The sequence below is a fragment of the Tachysurus fulvidraco genome, chromosome 6 (assembly GCF_022655615.1).
Source record: "Tachysurus fulvidraco isolate hzauxx_2018 chromosome 6, HZAU_PFXX_2.0, whole genome shotgun sequence".
NCBI classification, from domain to species: Eukaryota; Metazoa; Chordata; class Actinopteri; order Siluriformes; family Bagridae; genus Tachysurus; species Tachysurus fulvidraco.
Window position 1 is genome coordinate 6826410 of NC_062523.1, and position 23773 is coordinate 6850182.

The 23773-nt window shown below is 39.6% G+C and overlaps 1 protein-coding gene across 2 annotated transcripts in view; it reads right to left on the reverse strand.

Moving 5' to 3' along the window:
- The window catches only part of pde1a (phosphodiesterase 1A, calmodulin-dependent), a 94995-nt gene extending 92619 nt beyond the window's left edge, over positions 1-2376 (reverse strand). The window contains exon 1 of one of the 2 annotated variants that reach the window (XM_047815341.1): positions 1446-2376. In XM_047815341.1, the coding sequence (XP_047671297.1) occupies positions 1446-1546 (101 nt within the window). In that variant the 5' untranslated portion in view covers positions 1547-2376. The remainder of the gene's footprint in view (positions 1-1445) is intronic. The other variant, XM_027162624.2, reaches the window with a different exon arrangement.
- Positions 2377-23773: the final 21397 nt, after the last annotated feature.

Genomic DNA, 23773 nt, shown 5'->3' on the forward strand with positions numbered 1-23773 from the left:
ACATTAGTGTTGATGGTGGGATTTGCATTTGATAGTAGTAGTAGATTGGTGTTTGTTAGAGAACGGTGGCATAAGAGGTGCTTAACATAGAAGGTTGTTTTTACTGGTGTTTGATGGAGAATGTTGAATTTTAGGGAGGACATTGGTGTTTGTTGATTATCAGTTAAACATGGTGGTATTTGTGTATGATGGAGTACAGTATATTGATGTTTTTGTAAAGTATTGATGTGCGAAGCTTTTAAGGTTAGGTTTAGGGATAGGATTTGATCAAGTTTATTGGAATCTATTGATGTAAGTTAGGATTTGACAGAGAATGCTGTATTGTTGGTGTTTGATGGAGGACGCTGGTATTTGTTAATGTTCAATAGAGAATATCTGGCATTTGTTTTTGATGGTGTACAGTATGTTAGTGTGTGTTGTACAGTAGATTATTGATGTAAGTAGGTGTTTGGAAGAATACTGTAGGTTGTTTTTGTTGGTGTTTTATAGAAGGCATTGGTGTTTGTTGGTGTTAATTGGGTAATGTTGGTATTTGTATTTGATGGTGTACAACATGTTAGTTTGACAGAGAATGTTTGCTGATGTTTCATGGTACATGTCAGTGTTTGGTGCTCAATGGAGAATCTTGGTATTAGAGTACAGTATATAAGTGTTTATCGTAGAGTATTGATGTAAGTAAGTGTTTTCTCAAAATAGGTTGTTTTTTGTTGGTGTTTTGCAGTATTTCATACTGAACATTGAATTATTTTCTTCTAAAAAGCCAAGTTATATCTTTCTCTGGATTTTTATCTTCCCCCTGCTGCAGCAATACGCTTAAAAACAGGATGTTACTACTACAGAATCCTAAGTGAAAAGAGGTCAAATGTACAAAACAGAGCAAGAATACGTACATGAAAATAGTCCAGATCGATAAAATTTATTCGATTACTTTAAATGTTACTGCTTGCGTAGATAATAACTGCTATTAATCACTTATTCATTCATTTGTTTTGCCACCACACAATAAAGAACGAGACACGTGACACAAAATCGAACATACGCACTTTAAATGAATGGAAACAGCTTTACATAATTCTGTCATCATAAACAGTATTAAATTTCAAAAGAACATTATTCAGCCTCAGGCAAAAGTTATAGCTCTGGTTTGTCTTTCTTGGCATCCTTTCAAGACAAAGTCTAAAACAAGACCCAAAGTTGAAGTAAGATGCGTAGTATAAGGAATAATAGGTTGTGGTGATCGAACTAACTTAAAGAGAGCAGTGAGATTTCACTTCATTTCCATTCCATCACTTCGTTGTTTTATTACATGACCAACTACAAACTCTGTGACAGTTCCTTTACAGAGAAGCAGTGGTACATTATGTGTCAGCATTCCAAACATTATACACACTGCATCATAAACAACTTTATACCCGATCAAGAGACAAATGCGTTCAGCAACTTACATTCCCCTGAGCCGGAGCCACATTTTCTCCGTCTGCTCGTTCCTGCTGTACTTCATGGAGTTGTTTTCAAGTCCATCCATGTCGGGGGAGAGTGAATCCATGGCTTGAAAAAATATGTGTCTGTGTCTTTGTGTGTGTGTGTGTGTGTGTGTATAAGAGAGAGCAAAAGCGTGTGTGTACTGTCCTATGGTGTAACGGAATCAGCAGGTAGCAGGTTGAGCATGTGCGTGTCGGCGCTCGCCGTCCTCAAAGCGCACCATCCATCCTGGAGTCCACTGGCTAAACAGAGCATCAGGCAAAATATGTGTGTGTGTGTGTGTGTGAATGAGAGCGCGAGTGTATGCGTGTGCGAAAGAGAGAGAATAGCGTCGCAGCACTGACAGAACAGAAGACCTCTCGCAGTGACACACGAGCTACATACACACACGCACAGACACAGTTGCACAAAGGTCCTGTTCACACAGACTCCCGCCCTCTATCTATCATTCTCTCTCTCTCTCTCTCTCTCTCTCTCTCTCTCTCTCTCTCTCTCTCTCTCTCTCTCTGTCTATTTCTCTCTCTCTTTCTCTCTCTCTCGCTCTTAAACCGGAACTGCAGCTTACTGAGGATCCATCACACTCACTATATCTGAAATCTTTCCAATTCTACTGTTCTGCTGTTCTTTTTTCTCCTTTCATTTCATTTCATTTCCTTTCCCTTCTCTCTCTCTCTCTCTCTCTCTCTCTCTCTCTCTCTCTTTCTTTCTCCCTCCCTCTGTTTCCTCACTCGCTCCTTCTCTCACTGTTATGATGGAGGCGTGCTCTCCTCATGACACTAGCGTATCTGATCTCCCGATGATGACATGTTCATATTCCTGATAAACACTCAGACACACACACACACACACACACACACACACACACACACACACACACACATACACACACACACAATCCTACACAGTCAAAGAGCCTGCCACAGCTAGAAGCGTCATAGCTATGGTTTCCGTGTCGACCAGATTCAGACAGTGAGCAGATGGGCTTAGCCTGTGTGGCAACTACCCCCCCCCCTCTCTCTCTGACATACACACACACACAGACCAATACACCCTATTTCTTTGGCTATGCCCCAGCAAAGCAGCCTCAGACACACCAAAGGGAGAGAGACCGATTAGGAAATGGGCGTTGATATCATCATCATCATCATCATCATCACCATCATTATCATCATCATCATCGTTGTGCACCTGCTGCTCAGCTTTTGCATTCCCGCCAGCCTCTATCTTGATCCAGGCTTGCACGCACACACATACACACGCATGAACACAGCAAGCACTATAAACAACTGCTAATGCAGTGACAACAGCCTGAAGAATAGCTGTGATGCTGTTGTTTTCCAGCACTGACAGTGTGTAAAGGCTAATGGAATTACACGAAGCGCTACTTCCCATTTACATCCTCACCTCATGCCCCCATTCCCACGCATGCATCACAATTTCACAGGGCTCTTCATGCACTTTCTCTAATTCTTTTCTGGGGTTTGAAATATATGGATGGATGGATGGATGGATGAATGGATGGATGTATTAGTAGTAACAGTATCGCTAGTAGTGGTAGTAGTAGCAACAGTAGGAGCAGTGGTAAGAACAGTAGCATGAGTAGTAGTAAGAGTAGTAGCAGTATTAGGAGCAGTGTTAGGAGCAGTAGAGCAGTTGCAGCAGTAGGTGTAGTAGTTGTGTCAGTTGTAGTAGCAGTATTAGGAGCAGTAGTAGAAGCAGTAGCATTAGTATTATTTGTAGTAATAGCAGTATTTTAAGCAGTAGCAGTAGCAGCAGTAGTAGTAGTAGCATTACTAGTAGCAGTAATAGCAGTGGCACTAGTAGTAGCAGCAGTATTAGTAGTAGCACTACTAATGTTAGTAGCAGCAGCAGCATTACTAGTAGTAGTAATAGCAGTGACACAACATGACATATGGCTAAGTATGGTGACCCATACTCAGAATTCTTTCTCTGCATTTAACCCATCCAAAGTGCACACACACACAGCAGTGAACACACACACACACACACCGTGAGCAGTAGGCAGCCGGGGAGCAGTCGGGGGGTTCAGTGCCTTGCTCAAGGGCACCTCAGTCGTGCCGGCCCGAGACCTGAACCCGCGACCTTAGGGTTAGAAGTCAGACTCTCTAACCATTAGGCCATGACTTCCCTAGTAGCAGCAGTATTCGTAGCAGCAGTAGTAGCAGCACTAGCAGTAGTAGTGGTAGTAGCAACAGCTGTAGTGGTAGTAGCAGATGTACAAGCAGTAGAAGCAGTACAAGTGTCAGTAGTAGTGGTTGTAGCAGCAGCAGTGGTAGTGGTGATGTCAGTAGTAAAATGGATGAATTAGGGCATAACCCAACAGAGGAGGTTGAGGTCAGAGCACAGGGAAAGTTATGATACAGTGCCCCTGGTGCAGGGAGGGTAAAGGGCCTTGCTAAAGGGCCCAACAGCAGCAGCACTGGGGCTTAAACCCCAATCATTCAATCAACAACCTAGAACCCTGAGTAACTAATGAGTCACTGCAAACTGCGAGTTCACCACAGACCTCACACTAATTCATGACTAAAAGGGAAAGCCAGAAGGTGACACAGAGATGAGGGCTTCCTAAGAAAAAGCTCGAGATGAGGGCTCTGTAAGAAAAAGCTCTGCCCCCTGCTGTAGCCTTTGGTACTTAAGATACTACCAAATAGCCTGCACCTTTTGATCAAATGACAGATTAAAAACGAAAAGATCGCTCAGGTACTGTGCCGTGAGACCATTAAGTGCTTTATAGGTTAGTAAATGTATTTTATTATCAATGCAAAATTTGAGCCAATGCAATATGGTAATAGCAGTAGTAACAGTAGTAGAAGTAAATAGTAGTGTCAGTAGTAGCACAGCAGTACCAGCAACTGTAGCAGAAGCAGTAGTAGTAGCAGTTGTAGCAATAACTTTTTGTAGAAGAAGAAGCAGTAGTAGTAGTAGCAGTAGCAGTTATAACAATAGAAATAGTAGCAGAAGAGGCAGTAGTAGTAGTAGTAATATTAGCGGTTGTAGCAATAGCATTAGTAACAGAAGAAGCAGTAGTAGGAGCAGTAGCAGTTATAGCAATAGCATTAGTAGGAGTAGTAGCAGCAGTAGGAACAGTAGTAAAAGCAGTAGCAGGAGGAGTAGCAGTAGTAGGAGTAGTAGTAGGAGCAGTAGGAGTAGTAGAAGTCATAATAGGAGTGGTAGGAGCAGTAGCATTAGTAAGAGTAAAAGGAGTATTAGTAGAAGTAGTAATACGAGCAGTAGCAGTAGGAGTAGTATGATCATTAGCAGTAGTAGGAGCAGTAGTGGGAACAGTAGCAGTAGTAGAAGTCATAATAGGAGTGGTAGGAGCAGTAGCAGTAGTATGTGCAGTAGCAGTAGTAGACGCAGTCGTAATATGAGTAGTAGGAGCGGTAGCAGTAGTAAGAGTAGAAGGATTATTAGTAGGAGTAGTAATAGGAGCAGTAGCAGTAGTAGACGCAGTAGTAGAAACCATAGCAATATTGAGAGCAGTAGCAGTAGTAGAAGCAGTAGCAGTAGTAGGAGTAGTAGTAAGAGCAGAGGAGCAGTATCACTCTGGATAAGGCCTTCTGCCAAATGTTTGTACATAATTAGTTTTTTTTTCCCTCAAAGGTACTGAGAAATCATTATTTTATATATTTTAATTGAGAATTTAGGACTGTGTTCATTAATTGAGCTGAAATCTCAGTATAATCAGAATAAGTCAGATGTTCCATGTAAGATGTCTTACAAGGTCTGTCATTTCCATTAAGGACATGACTTCAACTTGTGTTATTTGTTTGTATTTTACTCCCCTGTGATAAATTCGGGGGCATTTATAGGCCATGTCCTAATGATCTACTCCTGAAGGATGCTGTTCTATTGGATTACACTCGGTGATGTAAAACAGCTTAATTATTTCACAATTAGCACAGGAACAAAAACAGGTCGTTTCCTCTATTAAATCAGTGCGCCTGGAAATGGGAAGATTAGCAGCTAGCTGGACAGAAAAAAATCTGCCTTCATTTAGGACTTAATGAAGAAAAAACAGGGTGTTAATTTTTAATATCCTGATCATTTTTAGCATTGTGGCAGAGCAGGACATCTGGCACGACTTTTTACATCATTTGACTGGATGTGCCAGGCACAAAGTGTGAAGAATGAAGGATAAAAAATGCAACAGAGAATATTTTACTGCTGTGTAGTTCTTAATTATAAACAGTGCACTGATGAATTATGATTTAAAACGAGATCTCTCACACACACACACACACACACACACACACACACACACACACACACACACACACACACACACACACACACTGAAGACCTACATTAGTAATTTGTTGTTTCCCATGTGACTTTATTAAACGATGAGATCCATAAAGTCATAAAGTAAAATACAAAGCGCAATAACCTCACATTCACGTTTCACATGGATGAGACAAGTTGCCATGGAAACACACACGCTGCCTGGCTACACAAAATGGCTTTGCAAAGACGGATTACTGCGCTGAAAGAAAGAGCGAGATAAAGTGAAAGGGGGTGCAGAGAGCGAATGTGTGGATGGCCATCAACCTTGAGCTGAGTTTGTCACTCGCTCTACTTTATTATTACTGATAGAAATGTACCAGCAAATCCAACCAACATTAGATAACTAGCTCAGCTAAAAAGATAGGATTTTTTATATTAACTTTTTTGTCTATAGTTGGTTCAAAGTATTATGATTTGTAATGCAACATGAGGTAGTAGCTCTATCTTGGTTCCTCCATTAACCACCATCTACTTAATAAATGTAAAACTGTTAGATGGCCACCACGGCTCAACTGCTAGTGCTTTCGTCCCTCGGCTGCTCCCTGTTTGGAGTCTGTAATCTACATATTGCCCTTTGGCACAGGTTTATGCCCGATTCCCTTCCTGATGCACCCCTCTCATTTTATCCAATCTTGCCACCAGCATGGAGAGAGAGTTAACCTCTTAGTGCCTGCGTCATTTCCCTGCTCAGAAACTGAACCCAGGCTACAGCAGTAAGAACACAGTATCCTGACTCTGACTTAATGATCAAGAACCTGTCCGCTCTTCAGACGTTCCTGATACAACTTGATGCATGTTGGAATCTCATCACTTACAGGACTGGTGATATGGAAGAACCACATGAATAGCCAGGAGATTGACATGATATTGCTTTGAATCCATGAACATTTTACTACTTAGAACCCATTAAGACTCCATCAGTGAACAGTTGATAACGTCAACAAGACAAACAAACATTGTAGGCTGATTGGCATCTCTAAATTGACTGTAGTGTGTGAATGAGTGCAAGTGTGAAAATTGATGGATGGATGGATGGATGGACGGTTGGATGATAAGTTAATATGAATTGTATGTTTCTTATTTTAATACAGACTGTTATTTAAGACAAGAAACTAAGCTAAATGTCACTGCACATACATTTCCTTTGAGATGAGTGTGGATTGATTTAAACCAAAACAAGATCACTCAGACACTCAGACATGACTACACTCAAGGGCATAAAGCTAATTACAGTAGCCGGGTCATAGAGCATCGGGTCTACTGAGAGGTTGTAGCTGACACCTTTCCATTTCCATATGACCATTCAAGATTGTTACTGGCGTAATGGTGTTGATGAAATCTTTTGGCCTGAATTAAATCTTCAACAACCTAGGAGTAAATACAGTATATGGCCCTGATTCATGGCTCAGTGAGCCTTTTGTCCTTGAATTGTCCCTTCCAAGAACTCTTCATTTCTATTTTTAATTTATTTCTTTCAAAGTATATTTTACATGGAGATTGCCGTTGTCTTAATTAACGATCTAACACTTTGGGGTTGTCAATTATTAAAAGCCTGTAAGACTCATCGAGACACTAGCATTTCTGAATCTACTTAAATGTGACATGAATGAAGAGAATGGAAAGACAGAAATGGTGAAAGAGATAGGACAGCTGAAGACGATGACTCACAGAAAAAATATCTGGTTGGTTTTCCTGTAAAAGTAATAAAGGAAAGGTTCACACAGACAAAAGGCAGATGCCGAAGGAGCCTTGATAAATTTGTTCATAAGAGCAGAAAGATGTTTTGGGTCTAACTTGCCAGGACTCTCAATGATAATCTAAGAAAACAAGAAGAGCTGGAAGAACTGTGTTATTATATAAGCACTCAAAACACCTACGTGCAGTTTTCAAATCTTGTCATTCAGCCTAAGTTGTCAGGTCAAGTAGGTTTTTATTGTTATCCCATCAATTCCATTTAATTGTAGAGAGGGGGAGGAAATATTGTCTCAAGAACTTTTATTATGCAACACAAGACACTGCAGGAGTACAGAACATTAAACTACATGAAGTCTAAGGTGTAGATAAGTGCACAAACAGTGCAGTATAATAAATTAATCAGTCCCTCAGTTTTTTGTGATTACTGCAGTGCTTGATAAGGGGTTGACAAATGCTGAGGATTTTGTCGACAAAGGTATTGTCATATCTTGCCATGCATTTTGTCAGGAGCTTAGACAGTTCCTTGCCAGACCACCAGAGGGAGTGCTGGGAGATGTTTTCTCATCGCCCACCATATTGTTTCTATGTGGGCGTTGCTACACCCTTACCTTGATTGGTTGCCTTATATATGCCTGTCTTGTTCTCTTTGTTTTTTGAATCATTGTCATTCATATCGATGATACGGTTGTTACTATTGTCATCAGTGAGGGCCGTAAGTCGTTGTCATGTCCAGGTTGTGTTTTGTTTATTACCTAGGGTTTTCATGTCATAGTCATTATGTTAAACATAAGTTTCGTTTTGATTCTTGTTTTGTTAATAAAACAGTGCACACAAGACAGGTTTGATCCCCAGGTGTCTGTCTGTGAATGTTACAGCATTTTTGTTTATATTGGGTCTTACATGTGTTTCCCAGCCTGATCCTCATTCCCGCCTCCGCACTCCTGTTCCACGTGTTCCTGATTATTTCCCCTATTTATACCCGTTGTCTATCGTACATGTTTGCCGAGATTTACGCTCACCCATCAGTTTCTCAGGAGCTCTTGCTTGCACAATTCCACTGGACTATAATCTATTATGGAAAAAAAGGACATTGTCTTCTGTTTCTATACTTCTGTAAAGCTGCTGTGAGACAATGTGAATTGTCCGATAAATTGAATTCAGTCGAATTGAGTCCACCTCGTTATTGACTCATTTTGTTCTGTGGTTTCGGTTTCGCTCCGTGTTTTTCATATGTCTTTTCCCCATGTATTTAATAAAACCCCTGTTTGTCGTTATCCATGCGTACGAGTCTAATTTTGGCTCTGTGGAACCACTTGCTATTTCTGACACAAAATCATAAAACTCATCAGGAAACAGCAAATGTTATTTGTAATTGACTGCAGTATTAAAAATGTCATCTTCACAATTACACTCCAATTCATCCGCATCAAACATGAGTATAGCTCTGACAGAAGGTAGATAGGAGTCATAGGAGTTTAGAAAAATTTGTAATTTCACCAATTCAAGCACAAAAAATCCACAAAAAAAAAACATGGCAATTTGCATCACAAATTTAGAAAAAAGCAGAATAAAGTTAAAGCAGGATAAGAATAAAAACTGAGATAAGAATAATCAGTTCAGCAAATCAACAGTGTATTTAGCTTTCAAAACAACCACAATACTCCTCCTCAATCACATCATTATCAAAACAGAAAACTGCACTTATACACTCTGTAAAAATGACAGAGAAAGTTTTAAATCTTCGATACCAGATCGGACTATAGGGCGATCTGGCACGATTTGGCCACCTCTAATTCATAAGACAACTTTGGCATCTAAGAATCGAGCTACCGAGTACTAACCTGTCAGAATTGTAGTGAAAGATGGAATAAAAAATGCACTTAAGGCACCTTTAGTTTGTAGAAAGAGTGGTGGAATATATCAAGTGGCCTTGATGGAGGGAAGAAAGACTCTAAGAGACCATATTTTATTTTTTGGTCATTTGAGAGAGAGAGAGAGAGAGAGAGAGAGAGAGAGAGAGAGAGAGAGAGAGAGAGATTTGGGTGGAGGAAAGTGAGATTATTAGATGAGTGTAGAAATACAGTACAGCTCAGTGAAGCATAAGTAAGAACAGAGACAGAAAAGACAGAGAAAGAGAACAGGACAAAGAGCAACAGTAAGAAAATATAAGAGTGATATATTGAAGGAGACAGGAGGAGAGAGAAATTGCAGGAAGAGAGGAAGACACAAACCGAAAAAAGTAATAGGGTTCTTTTATCCAAGTCAGATCTAACAACAATAATTCACTCTAATCAGTGTGCTCCAGATTTCTGATCTGTGCTGCAGCTGCTGAGAAAATTCCAATGTATAACCCAGAAAATTGGTGCAATATTGAAAATTATAACATACAAACTTCAGACTGAGTTGCCAGTTTATTAAGTACACAGAAGTAGTAGCTTACTTGATCTCCAGTGGACTATGTTTGCGTAGAAATTGGGCTACAATTTTATACGCCATTAAATTTTAACAGCTACACAGTGCTGCAGTAAACAGCCCTCTCTGGCTTTTCCCAAAGGTCAAGAGACTGTGTGCTGAAAACACCAAAGCAACTGAATATGCCTAAGCTTCCTAATGCACTATTTGTGAGGAATTTAAGGAATTTAATTATTGTATACTGGCTTGGATTCAATTCTGATGCATTTTAGGGCCAGATTTTAATGCTCTGCACTTCTGATTAGACATTCACATTTACATGTATTCATTTAGGGACATGGTGGCTTAGTGGTTAGCACGTTCGCCTCACACCTCCAGGGTTGGGGGTTCGATTCCCACCTCCGCCTTGTGTGTGTGGAGTTTGAATGTTCTTCCCATGGGGGTTTCCTCCGGGTACTCTGGTTTCCTCCTCCAGTCCAAAGACATGCATGGAAGGTTGATTGGCATCTCTGGAAAATTGTCCAGAGTGTGTGTGTGTGTGTGTGCCCTGCGATGGGTTGGCACTCCGTCCAGGGTGTATCCTGCCTTGATGCCCGATGACGCCTGAGAGGCTCCCTGTGACCCGAGAAGTTCGGATAAGCGGTAGAAAATGAATGAATGTATTCATTTAACAGACACTTTAATCCAAAATGTCCCACATATCAGGAAATAAAAGCAAAGTATATATGTAGCGCATGCATGTAGTGTAAGAGCTAGGTGGAGCTGTTTTTTCTGTTTTGTTGTTTTTTAATAGAAAGATAAGAATTAAAATACTGAGATTTCTTGGGCCTTTGAATAAATCCTTTACTTGTTAGTTTCTAACCATAGATAATCAATTATGTCAATTAAATGAATCAAATCAATCAAGTGAATTACAGAGTCAGTGTCTTGATTCTGGAATTATTTAATGACGATGTGGAGTACCGTATTTTCCGCACTATAAGGCGCACCTAAGAGCCTTAAATTTTCTCAAAAATCGGCCGTGCGCCTAATAATCTGGTGCGCCTTATGTGTGCACTGAGTTCCGATATCTGTAAAAATTTTGTTGTGTGACTTTAGTAAGCGCTCCGCTCGATTGAATGTCGGACCATTTCCTGCTGACACAGGGATGTAATACATACACTACATACGCTGGCAGCGATAAACCAATTAGAGAACATTACATAATACTTACAGTACGTACGCTTACCTCCACCACGCCTCCGTAGGTATACTACCGGTATGTTGCAAAACAACATTTGTTTGTCTAAGGACCCCCGAAAATGGCACCAGTGAAGAGACATGCTTACGAGGCACAACCGCTCCAACCGCTGGACATGTGTGTAAACAGGGCGTTCAAAGTAAAGTTGTGAGCGGCGTGGGAGTGATGGATCACAGATGGCGAACACACCTAAGACTGGGAGGCAGCGCCGGGCGAGTTACACCACCATATGTGAATGGATTGTGGATGCCTGGGCTACGGTATCTGCTTTAACTGTTGTCCGAGCTTTCGCGAAAGCCGGCATCATTGCTGAACAGCCACCTGGCAACGAGACCGACTCCAACAATGATGAGAGGGAACCCGGCATGTTTGATGGCGAAATTGCTCAGCTGTTCAATTCAGACACAGAAGATGACTTTGATGGATTTGTGGGAGAAGATTGATTACAAAATAATGTGTGTGTATTGTTAAATAGTTGAATAAAGTTCAACTAAACTTCCATTACCTTTTTTTTTGTAGACCGTATGTTTTAGCATACGTCTTATAATATGGTGCGCCTTATGTATGGGTTAAGGACAGAAATAGACCATAATTGAGACTGCGCCTTATAATCCGGTGCGACTTATGGTGCGAAAAATACTGTATCTGTGTGAAATACAGCAAGTAAATGATGAACTCGGTCTCCAATGCCACTCCATTCAGACGCTCTTCAGTGGGCATAAGGAAACGTAATATAATGCTGGAGTACATTCTCCATATCATACAGCTATCTTCACCAGTCTGTACGATAGACACAAAAAGGACAACTCCTTTATTTAGCCATCCATCTATCCAACTTCTATATTGCTTATCCTATTCAGGGTCACAAGAAGCCTGCAGTCATTCCCAGAAGACCCATGGACACCCTGGACAGTGTGCTAACCTAACACAGGGCACAATCACACACACTCACACAGCACAGACAAATTTAAGATACCAATCAGCCTAAAGTCTTTTAAATAGAGAGGAATCCAGAGTAAACTTCATGAAAAGCATAAAAAAAACTGTGCCTTAGCTAATGGGACATGATTTTGTTGTTCCTTTTATGAATGCCCCAACGTGGTCATAGAAGACAGAGAAGAGTTATATCACAATCTAGTTAACTCAACAAATTTTCCAGTGGAGACCAATAAATAACTGACTATCTTATTACAATGATGCAGTGAAATGAAATTATAGCAATAGCTAGTGTGTGCATTGTAACAGCTAGCGTATGAGGTATCTGCCCACACTGAAGTGGATAAAGAATTAATGTCTCATAACATGGATGTTTGAATGTACTAGAATGTTAGAATTTTTGTTATTCAATAATCCAAAAATGTGCCTTTTACTGGATGTAGGCATTTAGCAGGAGTTTTTTTTACTGTATCACTTATAGTTTGCTAGATGTATACTGTAGGCATGGTGGGAAATTTATACCCTTGCTAACTTTGTTGCAAGAAATATTTGAGTGGACATTGTTGGAAATAAGCTCAACGCAAATAAAAACAGCAAACATACTGTAAAGCTTAATATGATTTTAATTTGGTCTTAACGTGCACCCAAAAATCATAATCATCAAAGTCCATGTTGAGGGTGAAAGCAGAGCCATGCAGACAACCAGAAAATCAGGGTGCTAGGAAATTCTGTGGACTGTGCAAAACAAGGGTAGCAGTTAAGAAGAAAACGACTTTGAAAGTGAAAAGTGAAGTGACATACGCTAAGTACGTTGACCCATACTCAGAATTTGTTCTCTGCATTTAGCCCATCCGAAGTGCACACACACAGCAGTGAACACACACCCAGAGCAGTGAGCAGCCATTTTTATGTTAGTTACTGGGGGTTCGGTACCTTGCTCAAGGGCACCTCAGTCGTGGCCGGCCCGAGACTCGAACCCACAACCTTTGGGTTACGAATCAGACTCTCTAACCATTTGGCCACGACTGCCCCCAAACAAAACAAAACAAAACAAAACAAAACAAAACAAAACAACACATAGAGAAGGTAATCAGAACAAACCATAGAGCCAGTGAACATGGGATAAGTAACAGGAGGTCCCTCTCTCTCTTAATTGATTATTTAATTTAATGCTTTTTAACTTTATTTGATGGTCTATATACAGTGTGTTTGAGTCTAGCAGCTATTAAGCATTAGACTACCTGAAATACCATGACAGAAAAAAATAATATAAAAAAATCGCCAATGGTGACGTTTTACAATGCAAGTTCTTAGTCATGTGGCCAGAAATTGAGTCATCCCTGCCCAGGTTTGTAGTTAGCAAGTGTCCTAACCTGTGTCAGGGTACAGTACACGAAATGCCGATTCACCACCTAGGGAGCTGATTGAGACGCACCCAGGAAGAGTTAATCAAGTATAGTCTCAGCCTCAGACATCACACCCACAAACCCTGAGCTGAACGTCTGATACGTATGGCACACAAAATTGGAAATCTGATTGGTTTGTTTCTACAGGATTTCTGGGAGAAATGCATAGCACCGATGTGTTTACAGCGGTTTCTGCTGTCAGTCTAAAGGTCTGGCTATGCGAGAATAAATCAGGATAATCTATAATGAGAAAGAAATGGACAAAGGTAATAACCAGGGAAATGAGGAACTGGGAAATACCTATGACCCTGAAAATGAAAGCTAGGAATTGACAAAATAAAAATACTCAGATTTACAACAAAAAATTTAATCAACTGACAAACTGATGGGGGCACGATGGCTTAGTGGTTAGCACGTTCGCCTCACACCTCCAGTGTTGGGGGTTCGATTCCTGCCTCCACCTTGTTTGTGTGAAGTTTGCATGTTCTCCCCGTACCTCGGGGGTTTCCTCCGGGTACTCTAGTTTCCTCCTCTAGTCCAAAGACATGCATGGAAGGTTGATTGGCATCTCTGGAAAATTGTCCATAGTGAATGTGTGTGTGTGTGTGTGTGCCCTGCGATGGGTTGGCAAACTGCGTCCAGGGTGTATCCTGCCTCGATGCCCGATGACGCCTGAGATAGGCACAGGCTCCCCGTGACCCGAGAAGTTCGGATAAGCGGTAGAAAATGAATGAGTGAGAGTGACAGAGTGATCAGAATAACACACAGAACAGGTGAACACAATGAGGGAATGTCAGGAGGGTGAAGAGTTTGTGTGAGGGGTGTGAGGGGTGTGTGGGGTCACAAACAATGCTGTTGGCCTTACAGGTGCAGCGTGTGGTGTAAAATGTCCATGATATAGGAAAGAGAAGATGGCAATTCCATGTGGTCTTCGAGGACAACAACCTTCTAATCAATAAGACTGTAGAAAGGACATTATTCATAATAACAGACTCTGGTGTTTATAACAGTTTATAATCACACCCTCCAGTGTCACCCAAATGAGGATGAGGTTCACTTTTGAGTCTGGTCACCTCAGGCTTGTTCATTGGGGATAAATACAAACACATTTAAATATAAGTTTAATATTAATCTTAAACTTTCGTATAATATTAATCTTTGTACAATAAAAATATTGTACTATGTTTTTTATGTTCTGTAAAGCTGCTTTGAAACAATGTCCATTGTTAAAAAAATGAATAAAATTGACAGTACATCAGCTTTTTTTCATCTCACACATCGCTAACTCATATATCAAACCTTTCTGTTCACATCCCACAATACAAAACATGGTGGTTCACGTTCTTAGGAACCTTCCAAAGGTTCTATGCAGATCAATTCAACAATTAGTTGTTTTTAAGCTACTCTTAGCTCCACCATGACCCTGAATTGGCTAAGAGAAAACGAATGACTATGTTTACATTTTCGGAACAGCTCTTCAGCACCATGGTTCAAAATTGGATAAGTGGCCATACACATTGAAGAATTCTGTTTACATTTAGAGGACAGCTTGTTTGTGCTCCTACACACAGTCCCTGATCATCCATGAGTCGTACCGTGAGTGAGGATCTATGCTGTATTTGGTATTGCGTATTTATGTCGTGTATTTTACACAGTCTTCAGTATGTAGCGTCTGTATTGCCGTTCTGTCTGCTCTTGTGCTCACAGTATCATCATGTATCAATAAAAATAATCAAATTTGTCCTATCTATTCTAACACTGCTTGTCCGGGTGATATTAATTTGCACAACATTAAATCTGTTCCGATCTTACTGATTTCTTATTACAAATGTGATCATTACACAAAGTGGATTCAATTATTCAATCAAAGACCGGATCATACTGTATAAAAGGACACGTTGATTATAAAAATATGCCTGTCTAAATTTGAACACATTTACTGTAAGAACAATTATATATATATATATATATATATATATATATATATATATATATATATATATATATATATATATATATATATATTACAAAAAACAACAACAATGTGGACATTTCTATTGATTTTGTTCCTTATTATTTATTTTGGTTTTATCTAGCCCTTGCTTATCTGCAGAGAATGAGATGCTCCAAATGTTCATAAGCATCTAAAATGCTTTGAGGTGTTTTCTTAAACCACTAAAATTCTGTATAAGGTTGGCAACAGAGTCCTGACTCATTTTAAATCATTTTATGACTTGTGGATATAAAATAATTCATTTATTTACACTGAATTGAAATGTCTGAGAAATTGATTTGGGATGTGGTAGCCTAGTGGTTAAGGTGTTGGGCTCCTGACAAGAAGGTCATGAGTTTGAATCCCAGGTCTGCCAAGTTGCCACTGTTGGGCCCCAAGGCCATTAACACTCAGTTGTATAAATTGAAAAAAAAATTGTAAGTATGGATAAGGGTGTCATGTAAATGTTTTACATTCTGCTGGTGGAATAGATTTATATATTGTAGTGCCATTTAGAGTCAATTACCTGCCTTCTAGGTTCACAAACCTTTCTTGAGAAGTGTAAAATATGTTGTTGTTTTTTATTTTTATTTCAATATTGTATAGATGACTATCTTTAAATAATAAAAAAAGGTAATCTGTTTCTTTGCTGTTAAATGCACTCTCATGAAAACAAAAGCAAAACACAATCTAAATATGAACAATAAAAAGATTAGTACTATAACATATGAATGAGAAGATGGTAATCATCGAAATAAACTTTAATAGGAATCACCGTAACCGCTCAACATGCTTATTCAGAGCAACTTACATTTTTATCTTGTTTTATAGAACTAAGCAATTACGAGTTAAGGGGCTTGTTTAGGGACCCAGAAATGGTAACTGGATTGAAACTCACAATCCTCCAATAGGTTGTCCAACACCTTAACCACTAGGCTACCAGATCCCGCAACAACACCATACTGTATGCATCAGCTCCTTTGTTACAGTCATTGATATATTGCTGCATTAATTACTCATTAATCTGCAAATTTGGCTGTATGGTTTTAAACGATCCTTCTATCCCTCCGTTTTCTGTAGTACTTACTCCAACAGGGTTGCAGGGAAAATGGAGCATATCCCAGGGGTCTCAGAGCACAAAGCACCTTAGATGAGGTTCTAACCCAGCACAAACACACTTCAGACAATTCAGAGATGCCTATCAGCCTACAAAGCATGCCTTTGGACTGGAGAAGGAAACCGGAGTACCTGAGGAAAGTCCTGGTGCATGGGCAGAACATGGAATCTCCACACACAGAACAGCTAGGATTTGTACCCCGAGGTGAGAGGCAAACCATGAAACCACCATGCAGGACCAAAATCAAAACACAGTAACATAGCAAAACATTGAGCCACAATTCATGGTGGCTCATGTCGGGCCATATCACACCACCCCGGCATGGATTATGTTCTTATACTGTCATATTTTATACCTACATAACAGCTAGCAATCCTAGGAGCACGACTCATTTCAACAGAGTCACTCAGGCACTCAATGTAGCGCAGGAACCAACATCATAGATCACTGAGACCAAGCTACTGTCCCTTTGCTATTTCCAATGACCACTCAAGATTGTTAAAGGTGGAACAGAGAGGTTCTTGTGTCTCAGGATGTCCTCTAGCTTAAATTACCTACTTTAAAACCTTTCAAAACATTATGTAAACATCCAGCCTTGTATTTATACAGCATATTCTTGAGGACTCCTGCATGACTTATCCTTGGCTCTAAGGACTTTTTTTGGCTTTTATTCATGAATACCATGGAATCGGCCATGGACTTGTACAAACAGGCAGTTCGAAACCGATTTGTTGGCATATCCAGTATGAGCAGTTTTTACTGCAAAGACAAAATTTTATGGATTTCATTTAGTACTTTCTTCTCAGAGAAGTACAGTAAGTAGCATTGATATCTCACAGATCTATGGTCCCATGTTCTTGTCATATATTGTGGGAAATAGTAGCTCGGTGATTAAGACATTGGACTATAAAGTGGAAGGTCATGGTGTCAAATCCCAGGAGTCCTTTACTGCCCTAACCCTAACCCTAACCCTAACACAAACCTCTCAGTTGGAGGTTGAGTGCTCTCTGAGTCATGAAAAGACTCAGGGCACAAGGCAGGGTACACCTTGGATAGGATGCCAGTTTATTTCAGGGCACAATTGTGCCTGAAATGTGCCTGTCCATGTAAATGTACATACTCCTAGGCTTCCTCTGGGTTCTCCAGTACTCTTTCAAGCCCCCCATTATAAAAAAAAGCTCCTCTACCTTGCACCCAGTGTTCCAGACAATGGTACTCCTTTCACTGTCCATAATTTTTGTATTTATTTAAACATTCACTGTAGCTCAATCAACACACAAAGAGCTATGATCTCATTTACAATCTGATCCTGTACTTATTAACATGACGTCCCCAAAGAACATGCAACCCCAAACACACAGTGCCAAGCACACTGCACAGAGCAGGATGTGATCATCACTATGGCAATAATCACCTTGGAGATGTTTGACCTTCATAATCCTGCCAATCAAATCACCTTGTGTGTTTGCAATTCATTAATGCTGCATTCAAAGAGCAGAGAGAATGACTTTACAGTATTAATATTAATACTGTAACAAGGAATTTCACTCTGAAAGAAAACACGCCGTAGGTCGCTCAGGTTAAGGGCTTCTGGCAAATGCTGTAATCAAATCAAATCAAATCAAATTTTATTTGTCACATACTCATACATACAGGGTACGACATGTAGTGAAATGCTTTTTGCATCTGTCCGCTTTATATATATATATATATATATATATATATATATATATATATATATATATATATATATATATATATATATATGCATATAAAAAGGGAATGCAATAAAATAATAATAATATTTAAAAAAAAAAGTATAAACTATATGAAAATATAAGTAGAGAAATAATGTATGTATGTACATATGCATAAATATACATAAATATATAAATAATGTAAATGTAAATGTAAACAACATAAAGGTGATCTCATAAACTACTCCATATTCACTATAAAAAAGAACAGCAAGAAAACGGTTGTCGAGGAAGGTTCTAGGAATGATAAAAACACATACTGCAGTAGTCATGTTGAAGAAAATGCTTATCACATGAGATTTTATTATATTTTACACATCCGTACAATGAAGGCTTCTCAGTGTGTCTTTCCACCACACCCAATTTAGATCCAAGGTCTGTTCTCCTGTGGTATGTTTGGATAATATGTTTATGTTTAGATGTCTGTCTATACCAGTTTATGTATGTTTATGTATGTCTATGTCTGTTTATGTCTGTTTTTATCTGTTTACATTTGAGTCTGTCTGTGTATGACTGTGCTCTTTTTTATTTTACCAAATTTGTCTGTCTATATTTATATCTAAATGTCTGCTGCATCTTTGTCTGTCTGTCTAGCTTCCACCCTGTCTTTCTGTCTCTCTGTCTGCCTCCCTGTCTTTCTGTCTGTCTGTCTCCCTGCCTGCCTGTCTGTCTAGCTTCCACCCTGTCTTTCTGTCTGTCTGTCTGCCTCCCTGTCTTTCTGTCTGTCTGTCTGCCTGCCTGTCTGTCTGTCTAGCTTCCTCCCTGTCTTCCTCCCTACCTGCCTATATTTCTGTCTTTCTGTCTGTCTGTCTGTCTGTCTTCCAACCTGCTTATCGGTCTGCCTGTCTGACTGAATGCCTGTTATCACACTATCTGTCTGTCTATCTGACTGCCTCTCTGTCTGAAGCGAGTCCCAAAAGCTTTTTGTACGAGGTGTATGTGTGTGTGTTTGTGTGTGTAATAGTACATATAGTTGTGGACCCCACAGGAACAAAAATATCTGTTAGTTGTGATTTTGTGGGGACAAGGAAAGCAGATTTTTTTTAATGATTAAAATCTAAACTGAAAGCAAAATAACAAGTTTTAAGTTTGGGGTTATTAAGTGAAGCACACCATTAGTTAGTTACATTAATAATTATCTAAGGTTCTTTCAACGTTTTTAGTTCACGGAAGACTTTAGACTATATCTAGACTAAATTTTAGATTTGAAAAGTAATTTATCCCAAAGGGGGGCATGGTGGCTTAGTGGTTAGCACGTTCGCCTCACACCTCCAGGGTTGGGGGTCGATTCCCGCCTCCGCCTTGTGTGTGTGTGTGGAGTTTGCATGTTCTCCCCGTGCCTCGGGGGTTTCCTCCGGGTACTCCAGTTTCCTCCCCCGGTTCAAAGACGTGCATGGTAAGTTGATTGGCATCTCTGGAAAATTGTCTGTAGTGTGAAGAAGAAGTACCCGAGAAGTTCGGATAAGCGGTAGAAAATGAATGAATGAATGAATGAATTTCTCCTAAAGAGAACATTCTTGTTAAATGTAAACCTTCACACACCAGAAACACACAGCTCATGTTACCTCACTGTGCCACTGAAAAACGTAGATGCCCCGGGCACTTGAACATTTGATACGGATATCACATGACCTCCCACCCACACACCTGCCACTCAATGTAACACCTTACACAATGTAACAGGCTGCACATTAAAACTTAAAAACTTTAAACCTTGGTGATGATCCCTTTCAGCACCAGAAAGAGTGAAGTATATCTGACTGTGCATTCACAAGAGACTAACGAATATGATTTGGTCATTTCCTAAAGCTTGGGTTTAATCCTGTATTAAGCTGAGAGAGGCTCCAGGTTACTGACGTAAGAGAAATTGCAGCTTTGTGGAAACATTTCTTGTCCATTTTGCTTCTTAATGGAAATTATTTTCTAACCTCAAACACAGTATTTATCAGTATTTAACTTCACCTTATTTAAATTTAACTAACACCATATTTATCCAGTGAAATGCTGCTCAGTGATGCTATAAATGAGGAGCTGCTAAATATTCCTGGATTCCTGATGCGACTTATGCACTAAAGCATTAAGGAAACTAAAGCATTAAGGGAAGAGTGTAATGAATGTAATACGAATTTAAATCTAGTTTAATCATGATTTGGTGCTTATCATGATAATTTGTCATTACATAATGAATCTTGATGTGTTGGCTTTTCAAACATAAGCCGTTCAGCTCTGAAGCCTGATGACGCTGGAATGTAATTAATAAAATGAGACCTTGCTCTGTGATAAATCAGGAGTTCATGAGCATATTTAGGGTGTATTGGAATATTCTACCTCACATCAAGTAATTAAACCCAGGAATAGGTTGTTTATTAATGTGTGTTAAAATGATCATAATCATGAAATGGTCGTGTCTGGGAGATTTTGGTAGAAAAATGTGAGCTAGCATCGGTGACTTACGGCACGGAAAACCCACAGATTAGAAAATAAAAACAAGGAGACAATATGGGACAAAATACTGATGATGCTATTAGGAAATGTGTCATGAACATTTTCAAGGAGAGAGACAGAAAGAGAGAGAGAGAGAGAGAGAGAGAGAGAGAGAGAGAGAGAGAGAGAGAGAGAGAGAGAGAGAGATTGGAAAATAAACACAACATGACATTATAGGATAAAATACTGATGATGCTATAAGGAATTGTGTTTTGAAGTAATATTTTCAAAAACAGAACAAAGTGTTTTGGGGAGGTAGAGAAAAAATAAATGGAGTGAGAGAGTGAAAGAGAGAGGGGGAGCGGTTAGGAAGTTAAAGTGAGAAGAAGAGAAAGAGGGGGAAGAGAGGTAGAGAGTGAGAGTGTATAAGATAGAGAGGTAGGGAGAGAGACAGAAAAAAGAGAGATGGGGTATGGGAGGGATGGAGGGAGAGAGAGATGGAGGTAGAAGTAGAGACACTATCCTCACAATTCGTTCCAAATGAAAATGTCACCAGCCATATGGTAGACACGCAGGCACACAAACACTATTTATATTCAACAGAAGAGGCATCAGTTAATCTGAGATCAGTGTACAAGCCGAGCTATTTACTATTTGAACCCACACTATTCAGAGAACACAATACACCTGCTGCGGTTAACGGTAAAGTGATAACCAACCTCATCTGTTGTGTGTCACCTCACCCCAAGGATACAACGGGAAATACATTTTCCAGCTACTTCATGTTAAAGGGCCTTTTTAAACCTGGTCACTTCATGTGTGTTCTCTGATCCGATAGCTATCTGATTTGTTAAAACTTTTCCATTTACATTAGGCTACATAAATGCATCTTGGCGAATCGGATATCGATCTGATCTTTCTATTCCCGCCCAATATGCAAATATATTTGACCTCATTTCCGGGGTAATTGAAATGTATCACGCTTTGGTATGTGCGGTTGCTACAAAAAACAGCATTTACTGTTTGCTGCATTTTTGCTGGCGGCAGCAGTGGATTTTAAGACCCAACGAGACACCTGGGTGAAAGATCGGAGCCAACACTGGTGGGAAAACATATTTGTTTCTGGCGCGATGCACGACTCGTGAGTCACCTGCGAGTGACGTACTTCCGTTTGGGAGGAGTATAGCGCTGACGTATGTGGCTTGAACAACCACATGCATTTACACCTGTCCAGTTTCATCTGAAATGCATCCCAGACCACCTCCTGAAGGGGTTTGAGCAATCGGATTTATATCCGATAGGGCATTTACACCTGGTCTTTTTACAGTCGGATAGCTATCGGATCACAGAAAACGCATGAAGTGACCAGGTGTAAAAACCCCCTTAGTCAATTTGTCGAATTGACATAATTCAAATTCATACATTAGTTTCTTATGATTTAATAAAGTTACATTAACACAACCTGTTTTATTTACAGTATATACAACCTGTTTCATTGGCCAAGGACTGGCCAATATGGCATCTGACAGACATTTAAACCAACCAATCACAGTTTGTTTGTGAATTAAAAGAAACTAATGAAATTAATTAATGAAAATAAATCTATATTGCAAACCAAAACTGGAAAATCTAGTGTTAACTGATTCTTATACACCCTCAGTGTCCCAGTTGTAAACATGACAACTTTCTTCTTCCATGAGGGAAGTAGAACATTTTTATCACATTAATTTAATAGTATAGTTATAGTTCCTGTCAGTGCTAACATCTTCTCATGATTTCATACTGTCATTGGTTTATGTTAATACTACCTGATTTAATTGTTTACATTAATCTAATAATTACAAACTTGTCTAAATGAAGATTAGATGATGCAATGAAATTCCAATTTGATATTTTTGGATAAACTAGATGTAATATGTTCTCTGTAATCTGACTGACCACATATTCGATTTTTTCATTGTACACTAGCTCTTAAATCCTCAAAGTTACACTTGCAGCATGTTTGTATTGTGTCTATACAGTAATAACCATGCCTGTGATTAGCCTAGCAATGGAGAATTATTCAATAGTTTGCATAAAAGTGCAAAGACTTACATGACCTCATATGACCACACCATGATAGTCATGATGTTGGTTAGAGAAACAACCCTAATACATGTTAAAATATGTGTAGAGACAATATGGTGGAAAATAACAATAAATCTTTATATTTTCAGCATTTAGCAGACACACTTATCCAGAGTGACTTACAACTGAGCATTAAGGGCCTTGCTCAGTGGCCCAGCAGTGGCAGCTTGGTGGAGCTGGGGTTTGAACCCATGACCTTCCGATCAGTAGACCAACACCATTTAACCATTGAGCTACCACATCCCTCATACCACAGCCCTTTATAATTGCAATAATTAATGCAAAATCAAGCGCACTTCTTTGATACATTTTTTTCGAAGATGAATAAAGCTATCATAGAAAGTAATTCTGTATTATGTGTCTTCACTAGTAAGAGTCTAAAAGAAAATTTGTGTGCTTGCAGTTTCATCAATTCAGCAGATTTTGAATGTACAGTTACCTGCATGGATTTAAGACGTAAACAATCATGCTGAACATTTTTTACCACAGAATTAATGTGTGGAGTCTTTGAGTGTATTTTATGCAAAAATTCAACCACTGCACCAGGTTTTTCGACACGACATGTACATGTACACCAAACAAGTCATGGCCTAATGGTTAGAGAGTCTGACTCGTAATCCTAAGGTTGTGGGTTCGAGTCTCGGGCCGGCTGTGACTGAAGTTCTCTTGAGCAAGGCAACGAACCCCCCAACTGCTCCCCAGGCACCGCAGCACAAATGGCTCCCCACTGCTCCGTGTGTGTGTGCACTTTGGATGGGCCAAATGCAGAGAACAAATTCTGAGTATGGGTCACCATACTTAGCTGTACGTCACTTCACATATGGCAAGATACAATGAACAGATGATCATAAGTATCACTAAATGTGTAGCCTTTTT